At 40.0% G+C, this 23,849-nt stretch overlaps 4 protein-coding genes across 8 annotated transcripts in view; 1 reads left to right on the top strand and 3 right to left on the bottom strand.

The window, feature by feature from the left end:
• LOC122983091 (collagen alpha-1(XX) chain) overlaps nt 1-9,711 on the bottom strand; it is a 36,867-nt gene extending 27,156 nt beyond the window's left edge. For 2 of the 3 annotated variants that reach the window (XM_044352835.1, XM_044352838.1), the window contains exons 1-4: nt 9,567-9,711; nt 7,765-7,899; nt 5,468-5,572; nt 2,231-2,374 (exon numbers count right to left, since the gene is read on the bottom strand). In XM_044352835.1, the coding sequence (XP_044208770.1) occupies nt 2,231-2,374; nt 5,468-5,572; nt 7,765-7,885 (370 nt within the window). In that variant the 5' untranslated portion in view covers nt 7,886-7,899; nt 9,567-9,711. Of the gene's footprint in view, nt 1-2,230; nt 2,375-5,467; nt 5,573-7,764; nt 7,900-9,359 lie in introns of all 3 variants that reach the window. The other variant, XM_044352836.1, reaches the window with a different exon arrangement.
• Nucleotides 9,712-10,480: 769 nt separating this feature from the next.
• slc35c2 (solute carrier family 35 member C2) lies at nt 10,481-17,867 on the bottom strand. Of its 2 annotated transcripts, none has more exons than XM_044352848.1 (10): nt 17,765-17,867; nt 16,543-16,752; nt 16,172-16,322; nt 15,698-15,761; nt 15,506-15,578; nt 14,781-14,949; nt 14,153-14,236; nt 13,252-13,427; nt 12,790-12,919; nt 10,481-12,326 (listed from the first exon to the last, which is right to left on the bottom strand). In XM_044352848.1, the coding sequence occupies exons 2-10, from the start codon at nt 16,651-16,653 to the stop codon at nt 12,193-12,195; spliced, it is 1,092 nt and encodes a 363-aa protein (XP_044208783.1). In that variant the 5' UTR covers nt 16,654-16,752; nt 17,765-17,867; the 3' UTR covers nt 10,481-12,192. The 2 variants fall into 2 exon arrangements, with proteins under 2 accessions (XP_044208783.1, XP_044208784.1); XM_044352849.1 differs by lacking the exon at nt 17,765-17,867 and adding an exon at nt 17,050-17,740.
• taf13 (TATA-box binding protein associated factor 13) lies at nt 17,027-18,723 on the top strand. Of its 2 annotated transcripts, none has more exons than XM_044352857.1 (2): nt 17,027-17,097; nt 18,114-18,723. In XM_044352857.1, the coding sequence occupies exon 2, from the start codon at nt 18,115-18,117 to the stop codon at nt 18,484-18,486; it is 372 nt and encodes a 123-aa protein (XP_044208792.1). In that variant the 5' UTR covers nt 17,027-17,097; nt 18,114; the 3' UTR covers nt 18,487-18,723. The 2 variants fall into 2 exon arrangements, with proteins under 2 accessions (XP_044208792.1, XP_044208791.1); XM_044352856.1 differs by lacking the exon at nt 17,027-17,097 and adding an exon at nt 17,881-17,973.
• A 318-nt stretch (nt 18,724-19,041) lies between these two features.
• tnnc2.2 (troponin C2, fast skeletal type, tandem duplicate 2) lies at nt 19,042-22,581 on the bottom strand. The gene is made up of 6 exons (XM_044352855.1): nt 22,474-22,581; nt 21,530-21,581; nt 20,937-21,080; nt 20,365-20,479; nt 20,100-20,236; nt 19,042-19,640 (listed from the first exon to the last, which is right to left on the bottom strand). The coding sequence occupies exons 1-6, from the start codon at nt 22,474-22,476 to the stop codon at nt 19,609-19,611; spliced, it is 483 nt and encodes a 160-aa protein (XP_044208790.1). The 5' UTR covers nt 22,477-22,581; the 3' UTR covers nt 19,042-19,608.
• Nucleotides 22,582-23,849: the final 1,268 nt, after the last annotated feature.

Raw genomic sequence — 23,849 nt, 5'->3', positions numbered from 1 at the left:
TTGAAACCTTTCCTGCTGCCTTTCTATGACTCATTACTGAATACACTGTAGTACATTCTATAGAAAGGTACAAATCTTACTGTATTTTGTAATGAAAATTTGTTTACACAATATACACATTTCTTACACTGCCAACAATTAAAAAAGAACATATACACAATAAAAAAACCACTAGAGATCACAAAGTGATGTTCTACTTTAAAGATTGATATGTGTTGCCTGTTGTTAGTGTTTTTATCTCAGCGTGTTCTGATTGACACATGAGCTGTTGAATTCAAGCGTCATGTCTGATGGAAGGATTTACTTTTGTTTATAAAATGAACTGCTGTGCCCAGCAGTGTGTGTAAAGTCGACTGTGTAAAGAGCTTTGAAGATGTCGACTCAGTATTGAACCATGCACGTAACCAATCATAAAAAACAGCAATGAAACATCATGACTGGACTGATCATAATCTTTTGCAGTTTGAAGTTTAGTACCAGGCAGGTGTGAAAATTGAACATGCTAAAAGATAAGAGCATGTTCACTGTTGGGTATATTACTTCGCTGGCTTGCCTGCTTCACCAGGTCCTGTTGGCAAATCCTTGCCTGGAGTTAAGGTCAACAACAGCAAATTGAGGGTGAAATTTCCAAGGAAGAAAGAAGTACCTCGACACAGTTACCTGCTATGACTGGCAAGGCTTGAATAAGTACAGGGCCCAGAGGGGGCTTAAAGCAAATGGGGAAGGGAAAGACACATCAGGAAGGAATTCCCAGACTGCCATCATTCCAGCATGTCAGCCTGTGTTACGATTTTCCATGTCGACGTGTTTTTCTGGCCTGCCTAGACACGCTCGACTCGACACAGTAACCTACTATCATTAACACAGTTCACAAGCAACCACGGGCTAAATCCACGACCCATATGAACCCCAGGAGAGTATCAATCACAGTCAAACAATAAAATGTCAAAAGTGAAAGGGGCTCACAAATCAAGGGGAAAATGTCAGACAGAGAGCTATGTTGGGATTCACCGTCACTGCCGTTAAATAGCATCATGCTGGAGCCAGAGACAGAGATATCTGAGGCATCCTGGGAGACGAAATGTGTTGCCTATTCCCACAGAAAGACGAATCCTCCAAATACAGGTGATGTTTCACCAAAATGTCCTCATCCTACCGACCTACCTTGGCTGAACTTTAAGAATACCTGTTCTGTACATCCTTACACACAGTCACACAGTATGTAGTAGAAAGCCATTACTGGCTATGTAATTTAACATATATGGTTGCCTTTGTGCGCCATAGAAAAACAAATGTTGGTGGGTAGATTTACAGCCAAGGAACACACCTAACTCATGTAAGTATATAGTATGTTCAAACACGCCTCACTTTTGGCCTGTAATTCGGCTAGAGTAGCATTTATACTTACCCACTGTGTGGGTGGAGATTTGGAGGAGCCACTGTACACTCAAATGAAGGATTAAGAATGTCAAAAATGCACCACTTCCTATAATATGACTCTACTGGGCTGTCATGTCTTGCCAATGTTATCTCACAGTACCAACTGAGTCAACAGCAGGGCTGTTGGTGTTTCCTTTCATCTCTTGTCAAAGCTGAACATCACATCATGCTGGTGGATTATTTACGTCTTCTGACATATTTCCCACTTAATCAGATTTATAGATTGCAGATTTTTTTAAAAAAATATATACACTAACTTGTATAAGATGGCCCAAATAGATATGTAGTCATGCTCCCTCTTGCTCATACATTTATACACATGAACAACCTGCATCATACCTCTTCATCATTCTACACCCTACTCATGTTCCTCCAAGTTCATCTTCTCTCCCTCTACCAAGCTCTACTGCCCACTGAGAAAAACAGCTTGACTTTTTGTTGTATTGATTTATGTATTTTTTTTCAAAATAGAAAAATACTATTCTCCATATAATTAACCAGCTAAGGTGCATATCTTAAAATTGCATATTTCCTGTGACAACAGACAAATACATTGGTTGCAATTTACAACTATGTGAGAAGCTATTTTACATTTTGGCAAGTAACCTGCAAACCCGTAATGGACTGTTAACATCTACCATTATTTTCTGACTCAGCTGAGTCTGCTATCACTCTCTAGAAAACCTTTTTTTCCCTCTCTGCTCATCTATCTCATTTTGTCCTCTGTTCTCTCCTTTCTTGTTTCAGCCAACCCTTCCATTTGTCCCATCCACCTCGCTGTGTTTCTTACTGGTGAACCGTCGTTTTGCGAGAAGTTTCTCTGTGGTCCCGTTGAGAATGAGGACTTGGAGGGTGTATTCCTGACTGGAGTCCAGTCCTGCCACTGTTGCCCGTCCGCGTGTGGTGGTCAGCATCAGCTCAGGCTGTGGCACCTCTGGAAAAGACAAGCATTTTGGTTGAGTGAGACTGCATAGGTGCTTTAATCTAAAGGGACAGACAAGGCCCCTCAAAAGTATTCAGAATAAGGAGAGAGCCTGTATTTCAGTTTTGTTCTCAGTTTCATACTAATTTATCACTGTATGCCTTTATTTATTTCATTTTTATTGCTCCTAAGTATATTCATTTAATTTCTAACAGGCATAAAGGTAATAAAAATATGCGACAAAGGATATGAACAAAGGACTGCTTAAATCTTGTAGTTTTGATCATTCATTGCAATGTTCTACCTCCATGGCTCAACTCAAACTTCTGGTGAAGGGGATGAATTTAATTATTTTTGATGCCATGTATGTTATTTAAAGTGAGGTTCTATTATAGAGCTTTTCTAGTGAAATCTGTCCAATACTGTGGTTTGTTATTATCCTTTACAATATATATTCCCAAACACACAGATCAAACTAAAAGTTAATGCATTCACATTAACTTACATACTGACTTGTAAACAAGTTGTTGATTCATCCTAAACTTATATAAATGATGCACAAAAAATGTTAAATGCTGCAATTTTTTTATTTAAAAATTGCTTTACTTTATTAAAAGTTGCTGCACAATCAGTAAAAATTCTGAGATACTAAGACAAATTATGATATACTAAGTCAAACTTTTGACTTTCTAAATTATTGGGTAGTCGGTCAAAATTGTGACTTTCTAAAACAATGAGTAATACAACAAACGTTTGACAAGTTAAATAAATTAATAAGTTATATAAGTTATGACTTCCTAAGTCAAAATCATTACATACTATGTTGAAATTATGAGATAGTTTTGATTGACTGAATCAGAAGTTTTACTTAGTATATTGTAATTTTGACTTACTATTAGTAAGTCTAGTATTCTTATTTCTATCATCTAGTTTTTTATTTTTCTGGCGGAAATGGGCTTCCATAAATAATGAGGTACTAATGGCTTTCCCTCTCCATAGTCTACTGCCCTTCAGTGTCTGGGTCAGAACCACTACTGCAAATATGTTTTCCCAAGAGTTAAAGGTGCAGAAGTCAGTAAGTAATAAATAAGTGAAAAAAAGTCAAAATGTTCAAGCTTCATACTGCAGAAATACTGCAGGTCTAACTGGAGCCATAGAACTACCCCATTAGATTAAAGACACTTTTCCTGACAAATATATAAGAAGTGCATCCTTTCTACCTGTATACGTAAACTTCTGGTAAATTGAGCCTAAAATGCAAAATGTATACACATTTCTGGGCAGGATAGAAAAAGCGACTCCACACACACATACACACACACACACACACACATGCACACACACATATTGGTGTGCTCTTGCAGCAACAGCCAGAACATCAGTGGGACAGATTACTCTCCACTTAGCTCCCCTGAAGCAAAATCTTAACAGGGGAGTTTTACGCAACTCATCTGGTCTTCAGCAAGCTTTTCTTTTCTATACAAATGATACAACACTTCCCCGTCTGTCCTCTCCATCACAGATGTTGCAACCTTCTGCAATTCTTTTTCATGTATTTTTCAGAATTGTACTACATTCCCCCTTTAATCTATATATCTCTCTATATCTATACACTACTTTTTCATCCTCTTACTGCTCCACCTCCCAGACCCTGCACCTTGAGGCACGGCAAGTCTCGTGTTGGACTGAATTCTTCATCTAAGTCCCTCTGTGTGTCTTTTAGACCTGCCTGGGCTTAGCTGCACAAAGTGGGTTGAGAGATAAGAGGGTGACAGGGAGAAAACAATGTGAAGGAAGACGTTAGAGGGGCATGACGAATCATAGATGTGGAGGGAGGCGGGGAGGAGAGGGAGCTGTGTTCTTATCCGATGCATTGCCTGTGAAGCAAGAGAGCTGACACATTGATGGCAGTCTGGATTACAGTGAGATGAAAGGCAGTCGGCCATTTTCACACCACATTTATATGCCATTTCCATCAAGAGATAGGGGAATCAAGGCTTGAACTTCCATATGCCGATAAAAAAAGTTTGGGGTCAGACTGGGAATGAAGCTTGGCTGAGCCATTTTTTGATATCAGATGTTTACTCTACTTTTGTAAATGGAGGAAAAATACAGCACTACAATGACTTACTTCTTGTGACGCATATACAAAAATGCAGCCTATTTTGGCCATTTTTAAAATGAGTTTTAACAACCTTATCATACAATTTCTCAGAAGTCAACATCTGTTTCAGCCCAGGACAGTTTCTCCAGAACATGAAAGGGTATCAGTCAAGCAGTATTTTATCTGATGTTGTAATGCAACATCCAGCAGGTGCTCCTGCTCATCATGACATCCATGATTCCAAAGCCAAAGAATCTCAGATGTTTACTTGACACATCAGGACCCATATATATCAATTCTTGCCAAGTAGGATATTCTGCTCTTTCCAAAACTCTTAGAGTGACCTGTTTTTAGGAGTATAAATACACACATTTTTATCAAATGTCTCAGCCTTGAAAAGTAATCCTGTCTCCAATAGGATCTAGGAAAGCTGCTTTATTCTATTAGCAAAATATTCCTCTAGTCGTGAAAATATGTAAAGTCAAGCTTTATTTTTTTAATAACAATGACATTCTGAATATTTATTAAATTAAATGTAGTGACTCATTTTATCCAGGATGTAACAGTTTCATTTAAAAAATCTGTGCTCACAGCATAGAAAACATTTTTTTTTTGCAATTTATACTTCATTGGCCGAAAAGAAACACAGTTACAATAGCAATAATTGGAGTCCCGCACAACTGTTATTACATTTGTTGCAAATCAGAACTCCAATGCCAGGCAACAATTTCCTTAATATGTGATAAAAATAATATTTTCACTTACTTTGTTGGCTCTCTTGCACTTGTCAGTGTCATTGACACATTGTTAATGCATTTATGGATGCATGATACTTGATAGTGTGGCCAAATGTGAGCCCACTTAATCCCAGTAAAACTTTCAGTGTGACTCCAAGTAGTGATTCTATGTCAATGGCAAAAAAAAACACCTTTGACTGGCTGACCATCATGGGAAGGGAACTTTCACCACATTGTCCACAAGTACAGCTAGGAGAGTCTCACCTGAGATGGGTCTCACTCGGACCTTGTATCCCTGAACGGGTCCATCAGCCTCCTTCCATTTCATCTGCAGTCTATCCTCAGACAGGACTGTCAGCTTAAGGCGACCTGAAAACGACCAGTGACAGAGGGGAGAGAACAAAAAATGTCAGGTTTGTGTGTGAGTGCATGTTGTCTAGTCAAGAATTTGGGTCAAGAGAAAAGGGGAAGAACATGACAGTTTCTGGCTTTTCAAAGATCAAAGAGACAAGCTGTGATACTTTCTCCATTTCTCCTGTTGTCCAAGATGGCCTAACCCCTCTCATTTCCTTCTCCCCCAAATCAAATCCATCTCTTGTTTCGACTTCATCTCCATAATTTCCAGCAGGGGTTTCCCAACAAGAAGCGTCTTTCATGTTTCTATCCTCTCGCCCTCCATCCATCCCTCTCTCCAGCTGCCCCTTCATCCATCAAAGCACGCCCTGTCCTCTCGTCTGGTATAGAAACAGGAACAGGACGCTGGATTGGGGCTACAGGGTCAAAGGTCATGTCAGAGGGACGTCACAGAGTTACAGTGTGGTTGGTTTTGTATGTACTATGTGGCAGGGTAATAGATGGAGGGGAAGAAGAGGGGGAAGGGGGAAACGGAAGCCAAGAAGACAGAGGAGTGTAGACATGAACAGCATGAATCACAGAACTTTGTCTTCATGGCTTTTGTGGACGTATGACCCTCAGCACTCAACAGCATGCATGCATGTATGTATGCATGTATGTGTGTGTGTCTGTGTATTTGGGTCAGAGCCTCTGGAGGGTCCTCATCTTCTTGGGGTGCCTGGCAGAGGATCAGATAGGGTCTGATGGAGATTTAGAGAGACTGGGGTCAAGGTCTAACAGACCCACTAACAACAACAACTTTTCCAGACAGGCGGGCAGATCCGCAGACAAGTACAGTGACTGTGTTGTGCTCCCTGATTTGTGGGGTATGAGCAGCTGGTTGTGACTGTCATGTTTTAGTTTAGCACAGAAATAATAAGCCCTTTGACTCTTTCTGATTGTTGCTTTTATGAGATGTGGCATAAAATAACCACTGTAATAAAAGAAATCCCCAAATTCTCAACAGCAGGTTATATTATTGAAAAGCACTTCACTGATAGATTGTTCTTACAAACCAGCTGTAGAAAAATGCTGAGCATTTTAATTACATATTTATTATTAATTAGTAATAATCCCATTGTCATGATAATGAAATGTTATTTAATTACCAAGTAATACAGCATTGGTATCAGTATTAGTAATTTATTAATATTTAAATTTCATGTATAAGAGTAATAAGCTTTGCACATTGTATTTTCCTTGCATGAAATATACAGCATTAAGATTGTGCAAGTTTGCTGAGCTCACATTTGGCTTTGAAATTACTAAGTTAATTAGAATTAAGGACAAGAAAAATCTGCTTTATGGCAAACTAGTACAAGCAACTGTAAGTCATGAGCGACTGTAAACAACATAGTAAATATTTAAGGTGTCAGGGTGCTGTATTAGGGTATTAAAAGTATTAGGCTGAAGTGAATGGAGTTCCATGTGTCAAAATACATAAAATGATTGGCTTGTGTAAGATGCTATGGCACTGTGTATGCTAATGATGAGGTAAAACATTTTATTTTGGGATCCAGGTAACATTAGCTAACAAGCATTTTGTCACCTAACAAAGAAGAATAAGACTATGGCAATTCTACATTACAATTTAATTTCCTAACATTTCACAATGAATTTGTCAGATTTTCTGACAATGTGTTTGCTAATGTTGCTGATAATGGTAAAACATTTTATATCCTTTGGGATGCAGCAAGCTAACAAGCTAGCAAGTATTGTAAGCAGTTTGTCTCCTTAACAAAAAAGAACAAAGCTATGATAATTCTGCTTCACAATTAATGTTACAGGAATAACATGGTGGTATCAATCAGCAGTGCCAAAAGCAGGAGGTCCAAGGGGCCATTGGCACCATTCTTTTTGAGTTGTGAATCACTCTTACTTATAACACAAGGACAATGTTAACATTCCTATTGCCTGCTAACTCAGCTGCAGAAGTGTTACTGTCCTGTAAAGTTGTAGATTTGGATTAATTGATCAAAAAAGCTTGTATCTAATCCCACAAGCACTAGTCGGCTTTGCAAGCAAGCTACAGTTACTCCGCAAAAGTTTAGTGAGTCTATCTACTACTACACATACAGACGCACACACACACACATACACACGCAGAAACTTTCTGGCCCCTGCACTTCTGAAATGAATCCAGCAATAGTCATCAAAAGGCACTTTACCTTGGCCACGGACCCCAGAGGACAGCAACAGGACACTGAGCAGGAAACACAGCATTAGCAAAGATGATGATGATGATGATGATGATGATGATGATGATGAAGCTAGGAGGTGAGGAGACATGAGACAAGTGGAGCCTGGAAAGATGAAAAATAATGTTATGAATATTTCAATATGATTATTATTATTTATGTAAAATAGAGTCAATTGACTTGACTGGTGTGTGAAAACCTTGTGTCTGTTGTTGATTGACAGAAATTGAATTGGTTGATAATTGAGTAATAATTGAAGAAAACACTATTTGTAGAATTATGTGTTTTCTTTTATGGCACCAACAAAAAAGTTATCCTGTCACTCTTTCCCGTGGGAACTCTTTTATAGCTGACTCAGACTACAGGTGCTTCAGTGTTCATCCCCATGCAGACTTCACACAGCTAATGACACACACAGGTCTGTAATATTAACAAACACACAGTTCTTTAAAGAGGTCATAAAACTAACAGGCCTCTGTCTGAGAGGGACAACATTTAACAGTGTACACCAAATCCACCGACTTCTACTGTCTCACTACCTGCAGATTTAAATCAACTGAGTGAGAGAATGTGTAAATCTAATCTACATAATTAGAACGTTTTGATGCTTTTTGACTTTTAATCCTTATTTACTTATTGAAGATAGTCAACAGCTGCTACAAAACATCTGCATACAGACATCATGACTCATATGCATTTGGCGGTCATGAGTTAAAAAGTTTAAGGACAACAGCTCATTATTGTATTTCAATTGGATTTTAAAAGCCTGACTCCTACAAAAAAAGCTAACTGGATTCTATCATTTTGAAATACACTGGAGATCTGCAGGAAAATGATGTTAGGTTGTGTGGGCAGGTGATCTTTAGAGAACAAAAGCAAAAACGCTGACATTTGGTCCTTGTGAATAACAACATTGTTCAGCAAAACGCAAGCTGAACAAGGCTGTAATTAATTGTCCGGTAGCGCAGCTATTATACTGAAGGCTAGTTAGGCCAACGGATACAGCCTCATGTGCAGTATGTGACGAGACTATGTTGCTTTCTTTCTATGTTTTCCGATGCTTCACATGTGCCTGCTTGCCTGAATGTTGCCATGACTGAATTATTCTCGAGTCATATGTTGTGCATACCTGCCTGCCTGTCACACACACACACAGGAAAAAAAAGGTATTGTTATGCAATGCCGGTGGATATACCTGCCCCAGAGGATTGAAAAGTTTCCTCTTTGTCTGACCCCTTTTTTCAATTTCTGGGTGTTTGCAATTAAGTTAGGAAAGCAATGAAACAGTTGGTACTTTTGGATTTAACTGCCTTTACCAACCACCACTGAGCTTTTGAATCTTTTTTTAAAATCTTTTTTTATGGAACCATACAAGTATAAGCAGGAGACAATTCTTAAAAGGAGAGGTATTTTAATTTACGTTGATTTTAATCGATAATAATTTAACACTGACGAGTATTTTTTTAATTATATAACCATATTTCCCTGAGAGGTAGCAAATGAACCGTTGCCAAGCGACACATAAGAAGCTGTAAGCTATAACTGGTCTAGTCTGGTTAACCTACCTGTCCAGGTAATGTTTCTGTGGTCAGTGTCCCTTCCTCAGGTATTTTACAACAGTTCCCGAACAATGGACGGCAACAACAGTTTCTAGATGGAGCCTGTTTAAGTCTAGACTTGCATAAGAGAAGACCACAAACAAAAACGCTGCTTAACCTCAGTGATACAGCTACGTTTCCTCGCCCTCTCGGCGGCGCCAGGTGAGGTGTTACCTGGCTGTTAGGTGAGTCGGTCCAGGTTAACCCTTCACAGCATTCCAGAGGTGGGATGTCAACACGCACCAGTTCCGCTGAACTGTGCAGCCAGCTCCCTTTCACCAGGTTGTATCGGAACTTCTCGGTGTGAAATCCGAGACTTATCTGAAGCAAGGCCCTCCTGCTGCTCCGGCATGGGCGTGGTGCTCCGGAGAAGGCTATAAAATCTCTTGAGGAGCAAACAAGACCGACAGACGCAGGCATATGCTTTTTAATCCCGCACAATACCGTCCTATGAGAACTTGTCTCGTGCCATCTATAGGACGCAATAATTTTACGATTTAACTATCTCAAAACCAGGTGAAACATGTGGCTGTAGAGGCTTTTTTTGTCAACACTCCATCAGCAATGTCTTTGAGAAAACACTTCTTTATCTTATTTTTCCATAAAGACTGCATTCATGTAGGCTTCAATAATTCCCAAAGAGCTGTGTTGGAACCTGACCGAGGCTGCACCACATGAGTCTGGGCTGGCAGGTCAACCAGGTGCAGGGCTGCCAATGAGTCACAAGTCATTTGTGTTGAATTTATGGCTGTAAGCAGTATCACAGGCAGTAATATTTCAGATTTAAAGGATTTTGCAGGATAAACCAAGGAGTAAGTGTATAAATTTCACTGCTCTTTAAGTACCTTTTCCAGCCATAAATGCACAGTAGGAGTGCTCGATTAGCAGTGGATTAGATTAGAAACAGGCTTTAGGAGACCTGTGCTCCCTGTAGGACTACAGTTAATCTAGTTAAGTGTAAATAAACTCAATGTTTCCAGTGTATCTGGGTAAATGTAATCCAATGAATGGCCAAGAACGCAATAAAATCTTGAATAGATAAGGAAAGAGGAGATGGGTATGACATGACAAAGTGTGCTACACATACGAACATTTGAAATTTCCTTCTTCTTCCACTTTATTTCTCTGTATCGCAACAATGCTGCATTTTACAAAACATGACCAAAAAAAAAAAAAAAAATTCAAAAACGTTTTCTTCCATAAATGGCTTTAAACGCAAGAACAAGAGCTACATCATTACTGATAGACAGCTACAGAATCAATGATTCAATCATAATGGCTTTTGAAAATAGCTGTTTAAAATAGTCTTCTTGACTGCTGTGGTGTTAAAAAGGCACATTAAGGTAGTCATTTCACATCACTTCAAATAATGACCGTTATCCTACAATTTCAATAAATAGTCTCTGACCCTGCCACTCATTATTTAAATTCATTGGAAGCCTCATTTTCAGTTAGCAGAGCTAGCTTTTGAAGTAGTAGATTTAATTAAAACTGACTATAGTTTGACATGTCTCAATATTAGGACGTACACCGTAAAGTCACATTCAGAGCCTTTCTGTCACCTGGTAACCTTTGTAATACACATACAACATGTCTATTTAACTCTTAGGACTTCACTTCTATTTAGAAGTCTTACTCATACAGCTTGATATCACTTATTTTTTTCACACTAAGGGGCCTCAACTTACTTATGATTACATAAAGCAGACCTCTAGAGCTGAAACAGTTAATACATTTATCAATCATTTAATCATTTTTTCATGCCAAAATGCCAAACATTACCAAGGTCCAGCTTCTTATATGTGAGGTTGTGATGCTTTTCTTTGTTTTGTGTGATAGCAACTAAATATCTTTGGATTTTGGACAAAACAAGGAATTTGAAGAAGTGACTTTAGGAAATTGTGGTGGGCATTTTTTAAATTTTTTTCCTGAATTTCATATATAAAATGATTATTTGAGGAAAATAATATGCAGTTTAATCAATAATGACAATATTAGTTGCAGCCCTACAGATTATGTTGATGTATTCATATTAAATTGTGTGTTAGCTTTAATATCTGCCCACAAAAAAAGACATCTGCAAAAACAGGAATGTGAGTAACTGTATCATAGAACCACTGTTAATCCACATTTATACATAAACATAATTTAAAGATGTCCTTTTCTTGGGAATTGGCTTCATACTTTAGGGAAAGAAATCATGTAATGTGAAGTTGGATTAGCACAGCTCTCAGTCTGCAGTACAGAGACACCAGGACACTTTCAATCTAGTTGATTTTTCTCTACCAGACACTCTCCTGACAGTTTATACTGTAGGTACGTGTACCACTGGACTGTTACAGATACACACATACAGTATGTATATACTCTATAACAGAGTAAGAAAAACATTTCCGCAGTGTGACAAGTATACAGCAAAGAAAAATGACCCACTACGATTCAAGTGTCAGAAATATCCCTTTAAAGCTGTAATACTCTCTTTCCATACATCATACTTTGTTGACACTTGCATGTATTAGCAAAAATCTTTTGAGTTCCCCTCAGGCAAAAGATCATAACTTGTGTCAAGTTCACAGGTAAAGTACAGCTCATAATGAAGACCTGGCCTGGCCTAAACACATGATCTGTGGAAGAAAAGAGCTGAAGAGAGAGAGAGGCTGTTCCCTCTTTTGTGGCAGTTTGTTGCAAATAAAACTGTTTTTTGGAAGCTCTGAAGCATATCTCTGATGTCACTGTTGAAACAGTCTGAAGAAGTGTAGGATGAGACAGTCTGGACCTCACTGGCTCGTATCCTGTGATGTCAGTGCAGAGTAATCTCTTGTTCCTCGTCTTCATCGGCGGCTGAATCCTCTCTTTCGTCTCCGTTTTGCCGCAGTAATGGCAACTCAAGCTCTGGGCTCTTACTGTTGAGCTGCCTTAAAGAAGGGCCCTTATCTGAAAAACATCACAAAAAAAAAAATCGATATTGTAAAATGATCCATCACTTCTTAAAAGCCCCTCCTCCAGTCAGAAATGTGTTTTGCTTCTTGAATGTTTGAGTTTCTGTGCAGTTTGACACTCGAAGGCCCCATAAATCGATGTGCATACGACAATAAATTTGTGACATCACAACTTGTTTGTAAGCCAATCATAGTCCAGTATGCAACTTATACACAAATATAATGTGGAAACTTGAAGCCTCTGGTGTACATTCAGTGTGTTTACATGCATACAGTTGGCTTTCTCCAATAAGATGATTTCTTCACTGTCATGTAAACAAAAAACCTGGTTACCTTCATTTGAGTAGGGAATTTAGAGAGACTTGATTTCCCTGAGCTAGACTGCAGACAGGAAAAGCATGACATTGCAAAAAACAAATTGTAACACTTTAACGTACAACAACAAAATGTACCCTTACTTTTGGAATAATATGTCTTGAGTCCCACGTGCAATGAAATGCCACACAGACACACGACGAATCCCAGCCACTTAAGAGCACTCATTTTGTCTCCCATCAGAGCTGCTGCCAGAATGAGAGTACACACCTCCTACAAGAAACCAAAGTAATAAGAGGAAAGTAAGAAAGGGTGTATCAGATGGGTCTGAACAAGACTCAAGCATTGTAGCTCCATGTAGGTGGAATGCTCAGACTTTGAAAGGTCAGCTACAAACAAAACAGCATGTTCAATTAGATTACAGCTGACCCAGAAACTGAAACAAGGCGGAAGAGTCTGCTCAACCTTTAAAATGAAGAAATAAAATACTCTTCTATTTTAAAATGCCAAAGCAAACACAATAAACACACATATTAAACTCAGCTGAGTCAGGTTCTGTAGCTTTTTGGCTTCTTTTGACTACAGACAGAATTTTAAAAAAATACCTTAAAAATCCCTGATATGGATAAAGTGAGGCTGGAGGTTCGGGAGACTAGCAGGAACTCTGAGAAGCCCAAACCGAAGGCCAGCACGCCACCAATACTCAGTAAGAAGAGTGAATACAGGAGAGGAAAGAGCTCTGTCACCCGGAACAACTTCTCTGAGGTACAGAGGCTCAACCCTGGAGACACAGAGACGGGAGAGAATCAGGACAGATGTTATATTTACATGACATTTAAAAACATATATGTTAGTTTAAAAAGTACTGATTTAGCATTGCACTCCTATAGCACTGTTATCTTTTTTTATTCCACACATTCTTCTTCCAACTAAGATTAAGCAGTTACAATTATGCTTATAGGTCATTAATATTCCAGGTGTTTCCAGGCTGATTGATTATAAAGCATGTATAAAGAGGTTAAAGAGGTGACGCTACTAGCAGATAGATCATTAAACCACTGAGACCAGTCACAATAATAAGCTGTTATGTCTTTTATGCACAGTGGGACCACGTGCTTCTAGATGGCTCTAGTTAATTGCTTTAATTATAGTACTCATTGTATTACTGCTTCAGCTCATAAATGTGTGTTTCATCTGGTTTTAATTGTAATGCTGTAGGGTTAATCCAATTTAGATGTTCTTTAAGTGAAAATGGATTTAAACCAATAAAGCATCACAGCACGATTGAGTCGTGTGTACGCACGAGTCACAGGGTGTCCTTGTGGTGGTGGGCTGAGTCTGTAAAGAGGGGTCTATGACATCTTTCAGTGAAAAACCCTGAAATGCCTTAATTAAAGCTATATGGTTTAGTTTACTGCATTGACAATGGATGAGAAACAACAGAATGAGGATAACTAACCACAGTCAAAGATGACAACAACAACTACTACTAGCATTACATCTCACCTTCATTATAGAGGAAGAGGGGAAAGAGGCCAAGGAACATGATAGGTTGTAGGTGGTACATGGCATCTATTGGGTTCTGAAGACCTGGAGGAAGTTGCAACATGAAAAAAAGAAGTTTCAGAAGGAGGAAAATTGGGGAAAGACATTTTAAAAATCAATTTCTTAGAGATATGGAAAAACAAATACAAATTTATACTGAATAATCACTCTATATTGTTTCTTAGCTGTGTGTTGATTTCACTGTTTTCATATTAAACATATTCATAATTTTTCATTTGTACTCTGCGATGCTTCTTTCAAAGCTCATCTACTTGTCTACTAATTCCTTCAAGCATGCAGGGATGTTCATTTCTATTCAACACTTCCTCTTTCAAATGGTGTGTTGTAAAATGTGTGGAGGCTATCCCTTTGTCTACACAGCAAGTGTGTCAGATGCATTTTTCATGTCACGCGCAACATATACGCTGTCATTTTAATCTATGCAGCTGTCTGCACCGGCTCCATGCAGGCTCACATCTCATGAGCATTTCATCGCAACCTGAAGTGTCCGTTTACTCTTCAAGTCTATTTTCCTGCGTTTTACGCACATCGCTACGGTCATGTGTGTTGGGCTCTAAGCGACACTGACCCAGCTCTGCTTTCTGCATGAGGACCTGAGTGAGGGTCCAGCGGATCCCCCCTATAAATGACGCCATGAGCACCATGGTGAAGCCCTCCAGGTTGAACTGAGTCGACTTAAATGTAAACATGAAGAGACCGCAGGAGATCAGCAGGACCACCAGGATCAGGAATGGGTTCTGGTCAGAGTGAGAGAGAGAGAGAGAGAGAGAAAGAAGAAGAGAGAGAGAGATTGAGAAACAGCAACAGAAAAAGAGTGGAACATTAGAAAAGAAATGGGAAAGACATGGGATGGGAGAAAAATAGAAATAAATAGAAGAGCGAGGCTGATCAATAGAAACAAAGCAAGACAACAAACTGAGTTGAAAACACTGATTGTAGTTTCTGATATACGCTCACTATGACATCACTTCTGCATGGAGAAAATATATCCCTGCATTAAATATATTTTATACACGCCAGGAGATTCCTGTTGCAATTTGTGATAACATGAAGGTCAGTGAGATCGTGAGTGAGATAAGTGAAGTGAAGTGAACAAACGAAAATTATTAAAACTTTCACTTCCTGTTATTTCCTCAAGGTTTCTGAACTTCCTGTCCCTCCCTTTTGCATGACTGTGACATCCAGTAAACACAGCAAAAACATCTCCTCCTGAGTGCACATAGCATTAACTAACACTTTATTGTCTTTTGATTGACATGATTCCCACTAAAGTTGGAAAAAATGGTCACTCACCGGCTCCTCTAGTTTAAAGACCAGAGAGAAAAAGAGGATGAAGAGAACTGCTGAAGATTTGGTCATGGTGTACCTTGGATGACACAAAACAAAACCTACACATTAGGATGGAAAAGGCCAATAATGAGTAAATGCAATACTAACAACTTGAAATCAAAACTAAACAGGACCCAAATATACTTAAAGACTTACAAGCTAATGGTGATGAAGAGGAAACTCCAGTTGGAAAGACCGATATCCAGTGCTGTTGCCAAGGCTGGGTGAGAGAGACAGGACTTTTAGAGGCAAACACCTTGCAATAAATAATGTTTGTGTAACACTATGTGGTAACTTTGATTGTGAATAAGAAGCAAGACAATAATCCAATCCAAAGTGTCTGCACAATTTAAAAAATGTGATGTGATGTAAAAGGAAAATTTGCTCATCCATGATAGTTAACTGGTGTATTTGTTTATTACTATCCCATCTAAATGGGACAGTCTTTAACTTCCCACTTATGTATGATGTAATGTATGTAATTATCAAGGTGGACTTTAGTCAATGTTTTCTTCCCTGAAGGCTCAATCGATCAGTGAACGTGATAAGTGCTGACTATCAGTCCTGCTGTGAATACTTTGAGCTTCCATGCGAACAGTTAGTTAAAACTCTCAATAGTCAAGATCTCACCTGTGGGAGCCACTTTTCTGAAGCAATCTGTCCAGCTCAGAATGATGCGGGGTTTCCCTGTCCAGCACTGCATGGCCCATCGAGTCAGGGCCGACAGGCAAAATATGAGGGCGAGGTGAACTAACGTCATGAAGAGGGGATAGTGGAAGCCCTGAGAGAAAGAAACAGACATTGTCATCTAGATCCTAGTGGAAGTGGGTCGTCACCCAGTGTCTCAGAGACCAGGACCCTGAGATACAAATATACGGCGTAACCTGTGTCCCAAGACAGCAAAAGCGGAAATGCAGCTTTGATGATTTTCATTAATGATCCAAAATAAAAGCAGACATTTCCTGTGTAAGGTAACAGTATTGTTGCTTGAAAACCCTTACCTTCATTAGCCATTTGTTATAGAAGGTGATGCCTATTGAGAAGACATAGTAGAGGAGAACTAATCCAACAGTGCGAAACGCCCTGCAGATGAACTGGACTGGGCACGCCATACAGGGCTGCCAGGATCAGCTGTCCAGTGCAGACAGCTACTGTAGAAAGGTCATCTCCAAACTCAATCTGCACTCCTTCCTAACACCCATAACTGATTTCTTTAAAAAGAGGAGGAAATGGAAAAAAAGGGGGAAGGTGGGGAGAGATACACCAGGTTAGAATTTGGGTGCATTTGTGTTTAATCATGCTACAAATGACGCACACAGTTGGTTATCAGAGTTGAAAATAAGACTGACTGCTACTATCAGCTAGCGGTTAAGCCAGTGTTAAGATGACGTAACCTAAGGTTATGTTAGCCATACTTAGCCAACATATTATTAAACAGGAACTGAATAACCGTTAGTTCACTGTTTATATATTTATGTAGAAAGCCTCGGCTAACATCAGTAACTCACCAGTACGGTAGCTGAGGAAACGGTGACACTCACCAGATGGTTGTGTGGGTAAGTTCCAATCTTGGCTAACTACGTTATATATCCAATCTTGGCTAACCCCATTAACTAGTTGACATTATTGTTGACGTAATTATCGTATTAGCTATAATATGCGATAATAAACCAACAGCTCATTCCTTGAACTTTAAACACTATCACTCTGCAACTGGTGACGGACTACACATGTCCACCCGCGACGTGTCATTTTCGTACGGCGACACCAATATACTAAACTCAATTTATCAGTCTGTCGTCCATGAACAGTAGCAGTGTTTGTTACAAGTCAAATGAATTATCATTGAAGACCTCGGTCGAGTCAGTGGGAACCATTCTTTAATTCGGCATTCACATAAACCACCGAGAAGTAGTATGATATCATAAATGTTTGGCTTTTCTGTCTGGTTGTCATTGCTCGCTACCAAACTTCATAGATTATTTCACTTAATTAGTACGCACAAAGCGCCAAAAAAACAAATGGAAACATGGGTTAACTAGTTTATACACACGCGGACGTAGCTCCGTTAACGTAATTGACAGTTTAGCTAGTTAGGTAGTAACTCACAGACGCTATTATTTTCAATATTGTTATGTTTCTGAATGAATTTTGGCCTCACTGTGTCTCCAAACATTGCAAGCAGCTCACAAAACAGAAACAAATAAGAAAATTGAAACCTACCGTCTGGCATGTTGACAATGGATGAGTAACAATTGCAAACTTTGTAGTGTAACGGGGACCAGTGAGGGGAAAATAACCACCAGGGGCAGTATTTTTAAATACGGTAATCTTGTTCTAAGCATATCACTTCCGCAGTCAAAGGAAATAGCGCCGGTGAGGTCGACAGACACGAAAGACTGTTTTGTTGTGATTCAACGCTGAATTTCAAGGTAATGTTATTTGTTTCACATGCTTTAACTACACAATGTAACACAGTCATTGTACTGTTAACACATGTGTCACTGCACAGTGGTAAGCTGGTTGAAACACCCCTTGTAAATGAAAGCCGTGTCCGTACGTTTTCCCGCAGAATGGCGGATGAGGACGAGGAGCTGGACGAGCAGGAGCTGGAGGATGGCACCGGCGGGACTGATGTCTGCCACGGGAGAAGAAAGAGGCTTTTCTCCAAAGAGCTCCGCTGTATGATGTACGGATTTGGAGACGACCAGAACCCGTATACGGAGTCTGTGGACATCCTGGAGGACCTGGTGATCGAGTTTATCACGGAAATGACCCACAAAGCGATGTCCATCGGACGCCAGGGCCGTGTCCAGGTGGAGGACATCGTTTTCCTCATTCGCAAGGACCCCAGGAAGTTCGCCAGGGTCAAAGACCTGCTAACCATGAACGAGGAGCTGAAAAGAGCCCGGAAAGCTTTCGATGAGGCAAATTACGGCTCATAAACTCACACTGGAACACTTTTTTGACCTAATATATAGACGTCCTCATCCAATTCGGCGGTTTATTTCTTTTAATTTGCTGCATTCCTTTGTTCATTGACCTGTGTAAACTCTGTAAACGTTTGTGCAGACTTGTCATTCACATTATTTTACCTACGAGCAGTGACGCAACACAGTGACCTGATATCTTGCTGTCTCAGACAGTTTAAATAAAGTAATTTGCTAATTGTTTTACCAATATCCTGGTTTATTATTTAAATGGAGCACCAGAATTCCCAGAGGAGACATCATATCAAAATGGCACCATCATATTGCTTTTTTAAAAATGTTTTCAGAACAGCCAACACACTTGAAGTCGCTTTGTCAAACCATAGCCCTTAAAATTATACATGACCCCTGAAAATGTTCACTGATGTAACAAGGATGTGATTCTGTTGGTATTATTGTGAGGCCTCTTCAACTGTAGACTTCTGTCATGTCTTTAAGATAGTGGAAGAGTCTGAATGCTCAGCACGAGAGCTGGCGATAAAGACAAAAATGGCTGTGGTTCAAACAAAATGGACAAAAAGAAGAAACAAACATTTTATTGATATTCCTCAAAACAAAATTTTACACAACCATAAATATGACAGACCGACTACAAGTGAGCATGTGTTAGTTCATTTATTCTGTTCAAGCAAATTACTTCTTTGTACAGTGAGTGGTTGAATGAATTGGTCTAAGCAGCAGGTAACAGGCTGCCGTTCTGTCTAGACTACGTCTAGATCTGATTTTTATCAGCAGGAGGGTCGCTGATGACATGTTATGCCATGTATACCGCGAAAGATGTGTGCAGTGAAATTCCCCATGGCAGCCTTGCCATCCTGTCACTGGGTACAGTTTCAGCGCAGCATCCATGGGCTGTCTGCAATCACAAGCGAGCTTGGGAAGAGTGTAGCCCAGCCAGCGACCCCCCCCATCACCAGGTGCCCTAGCTGTCTGTTGAGGATGTCTATAAGGATGGAGTAGAGAGGCAGGTGGACAGGAGGGAGGAGGGGGAATTTGAGTGGGTCAATGGGGGAATCAGATGTATTCAGAATGGGGGTTCACGGGGGAGAGGAGGAATGTCCATGAGTCTTTCTGGTTTTACTGCACATTCTCCATCATCTTGAGGAATTCTGGAAGAGAAAAGGAAGATGGGGCTGTGTCATTGAGATGCAACATGTCAGTGACCATCCGCAGCACCAGCTAAAATGATCTGTACCCTAGAAGCTGCGTTTTTGACAGGAGTAGTTCAACTGAAGCATGCAAATGACACCTGAAAAAGAAATCAGGTGTCATTTGATAGTAAGATGAAGCATAGAAGCTAAAATCAATTAAATCGCTTATAAAATAAATAAAAACAAAACCTACTAGTAGTCAACTTATGATAAAGACACTAGAGATATGCAGGAATATTCTATGGCTGTTATAAGATTTGAAATGTGTTATTATTTAAGTTTTTTTTTCATTGTTACTGCAAATTCTCTAGGCCCGAAGTTCCTTATTGGGTTATTTATTGACTGGAAAAACAATGTTTTTATATTAATTTATATTTTTATGTTATCCTGATGTTCATCATCATTATCATCACGTACCGTCAAAGTCCAGCATGCCGTCGGCGTTTTTGTCTCCATCCTTCAACAGCTCATCAATCTCTTCCTCTGAGATGGCCTCCCCGGTGCTGCGGATGATGAGGGCGAACTCCTCTCTGTCGATGTAGCCGTCGCCGTTCCTGCGCAAAATAGAGAAGTATATGGTGTTTCATAATAAACGCATGCGTATAGATGGAAAAACTAACAGTAGAAATCAGTTTGGCACAGTAAATGACCCACGCTGTGTGCAGTAACAGTGTGAACATACTTGTCGAACACACGGAAGCACTCTGCCAACTCTTCCTCGCTCTTGCCGGCCTGGTCCTCCTTTAGCAGCCTCACCATCATGACCAAGAACTCCTCGAAGTCGATGGTACCGCTACCTGAGAGTGAAAAGAAGCCATGTTATTGATTAACAATGACCAGCCCTCCCAAAGGCCCAAAGTCCTGCGCTCCTTGTGGGACATGACATTGAGGCTCGTGCTTGCGCACAGTTTTATGCATGAACCGCACTGAGATGAAACACTGGAGTTAATTGGGCCCAGTTTAGAAATGGTCTTTAAAATGTAATGACCTCTGACATTTAAAGCAAAATTGTCCATAAAGACAATAATGTCTTGTTTGGGAAACAGGTTCATGCTGGTGGGGCATTTAAGATCAATGATCTCTGTGCGCATCTATGCGCCTAAACCTCCCCTAACCAATGCCTGATAGTCCTTCACAGAGGATCTTTGTGCCATATGATAATGATGATGATGATTATGATATGATTATGATGTATGATATCTATTAAATACGCTGTGCTTATGTCAGAAATACATTGTACTATCTATTGCTCACCGTCCTCATCGACCTCCTCGATGATCTCATCCAACTCCTCTCTTGTCGGGTTTTGACCCAGCATCCTCATCACGGTACCCAACTCCTTGGTGCTGATATCACCGCCACCGTCGGTGTCGAACATGTCGAAGGCGGCCTTGAACTCTAGAGAGAGAACATGATGTGTCACTCGAAAGCTGGCCTTTGTATGTCTTTGTAGGAATAGTAATTCACTGTAGTAGGACTTTTATGCTACATCCAAAGATTCTGTCATATAAAGGTTACAAAACAGGGGAAAAAGCCTTCGTGTGGATCATTTTAAGAAACACATTGCGGTAGTATGCTTATCATCCCTCTGCTCCTTAAAAGCCTATTAGTGGGACTGATTCCATCCAGAGGATCTCAAATAGTCTGCGTTTTTTCGAATCAGTTCATTCTGACAGGAAAATATAGGTGGAATTGGATGCTCATTTTATATTTATATTTAGATGAGGGATGGTTGCAAATAACAAAATCCCCTAAGATCTGATTAGTAACTATAACCAGCTACTGTACATTACTAGTTCCTGGATACAGTAACGACATAGTAACGCGTTACTGTAGTCTGTACTCACCAGCCAGCATATCCTCGCTCAGGTAGGAGCGGGCCTCTTGTTGCGCGTCAGTCTGGAAGAAAACAGGGGCCACTTTGTCACTTCATCAGTCACTGCAGGCCTCATTGCTGACTATTCACATTAAAACCCTGTAGGTTGAGCCTCGCCAGCTTGTTTAATTGTCTATGGTATTCGGGCCAAATTGTGCCATGATAGACGGCATCAAGTTCCAAGATACACAGGTTGCTCCTGTGATTCATTTTACAAAAATTACAAAAAAAAAAAAAAAAAAAAAAAAAAAAACATGATACAACGGGAGAATAAAAAATGCCTTTACGCACAGTACAGTAGGATGCTTTTTTCTAACAGCACGGGGATATACTAGACATAGACATATTGTATATTTTCAATTACTGTGAGTTGTGCTATATATATAGTGGATGCGTCTCAAAAGGATTGTTGAGCTTGGTGAAAATTAGCCCGACTATTTCAGGCTCAACACATTAAGGCTCGCTGTATATGGCCCGCAGACATCCAATCCCTGGGAATTTGTCGCCTAAGCAGAATTCGCACCTTGCCAGCTGCGACCCACCCTGCTCCCCCATCAGGACCAAATTCTAACTACAAGAATGAATTATATCCGGTTAAGATATACAATATATGGTCAAGATATACATTTTTATATATTTTGTAAGAATTCCAATAAAATGCAACTAAAAATTCGGTCAATATTTGACCTAAAAATATACTAAAAAAGAAAAAAGGAGTTTAACTATTTAAAGAGAATATATAAACCTCATCTACAGACGGAAACATGCTTCTCAACAATTCAGACTTTCACATGCTTTTATTACTTAAAAATCACTAAAACTGTACTTCTCTGCATGGCTTAATAACTAATGGCTGGTAGACTGATCAACTTGGAATATTTCAACGGGTCATTTTGTACAATTGATTGGTCTTACCATGCTTGTGGATTAGCTTTTCCCCCCTAAATATCCAAGGAAAAAAAAAGCCCAAAGGAGTGGTCAATCCGTGTGCACCCCAACAGAGAGACTAGACGTCAAGTGAAGGTTGAGACACACTTTAAACGGGACAGCCAGGTCCCGCCCCCTGGCTCTCACAGGCCTCCAGATTTAGTATCCTGAACTTTTAGGGTTCTGGGGCCAAGGCAAGCCAATCACACTTTGGAGGGGAAAGCTCTTGTTTCTTGAAGTTGCAGAGCTGAGAATGTAAAAGACGTAAAGCCGGGGTTTTGGGCACTTTTGTGATGTAGGTCAAGGTACAAACATCATTCATCTACATGAAAAGAGTGGAGATAGAAAAGGAATAATGCAAAGATGCAGAGAGTATTTTAATGTGTCTGTCACCTGGTGTGTTAAAACTGAGATTATCATAGGTAGGATGTGAGCAAGAACTGTGACATACTATAAAATAATTCATACTGAAAAACAGAATACACTTAAGTCAAAAGAACACATCAGACCACTCAGCCCTCAGATGTGATCTCCTAAAATAATTCCTAAAAAGAAACAAACTGAAACTATAGATCTTGCGGCTCATCACTGCACACTATTTAGACCTTGTAAACATAAGGAGGGGTAGCCACAGATTTTAAAGTAGGTTACGGGTTTTGTGATGATGGTGTTTCAATCTGAGTGTGAAACTCAAAACCAGGAGAAAAATGCTGCAGGACTGGCCCCCATCTCACCCAACCATTAGACCCCCACCCTCTGTCTCCTCCCCTTTAGCTGTGCCCTGAATAGCAGGCAGATTTCAGGCTGAGTGGCACAGGCACGACGCCGGTGCCACGTCGCCTGATAAACACAACCTGGTGCTCCTTATATGGCAGGCGGTTCCTGGAGGGAGGGCCTGAGAGGTGAGAGAAAGGGACAGGAGGGGCGTGATGCCGAGGAGAGAACAGCCATGAAGAAATGGGAAGGATGTTGTTTTCTTTAAAAGTGGTGGGGGGCTGCAGGCTATACTCAGAGGGAAACCTGCGTTTTCCAACGAGAGAGGGAGAGTTAGCTCATCTGCTCCGACTGCACGTCTCGGGCCTGGCGACAATTTGCTCGGCTTCACTTCTCACACTGGAGCTGAGCCACTGGGGGGCATTGATTTCTGTGCTGGGAGACCGCTGCCTGAAGATCAGTGACAGAGTTATGACAGACTTAGGTAGAGAAGAAATTGGAAAAGATCAATTTAAACCAGATAATTGAACATTTCTTCTTCAGATATGAGAGGTTTCTATTGTTGAACATGAAAGAGATTTTGGTATTAGGCATCATGTACAGTACTAGTCAAAAGTTTAGACACACTGTTTCATTCAAGGGAATGGGAA

The sequence above is a fragment of the Thunnus albacares genome, chromosome 5, assembly GCF_914725855.1.
Source record: "Thunnus albacares chromosome 5, fThuAlb1.1, whole genome shotgun sequence".
Taxonomy (NCBI): Eukaryota; Metazoa; Chordata; class Actinopteri; order Scombriformes; family Scombridae; genus Thunnus; species Thunnus albacares.
Note: the sequence above shows the minus strand (reverse complement) of the source record. Positions and strands in the feature narration are given on the sequence as shown.

Coding starts and splice junctions, on each gene's coding strand:
- slc35c2 (XM_044352848.1), bottom strand. CDS start 16,653: ATGGCGTGCCCAGTCCAGTTCATCTGCAGGGCGTTTCGCACTGTTGGA. Junction 16,323..16,542: donor ATAACAAATGGCTAATGAAG/GTAAGGGTTTTC, acceptor TCTTTCTCTCAG/GGCTTCCACTATCCCCTCTT. Junction 12,920..13,251: donor CCATATCAGGGATTTTTAAG/GTATTTTTTTAA, acceptor GGTTTCTTGTAG/GAGGTGTGTACTCTCATTCT.
- taf13 (XM_044352857.1), top strand. CDS start 18,115: ATGGCGGATGAGGACGAGGAGCTGGACGAGCAGGAGCTGGAGGATGGC.
- tnnc2.2 (XM_044352855.1), bottom strand. Junction 20,480..20,936: donor CGAGGAGGTCGATGAGGACG/GTGAGCAATAGA, acceptor TTTCACTCTCAG/GTAGCGGTACCATCGACTTC. Junction 19,641..20,099: donor CGGCATGCTGGACTTTGACG/GTACGTGATGAT, acceptor TTTCTCTTCCAG/AATTCCTCAAGATGATGGAG.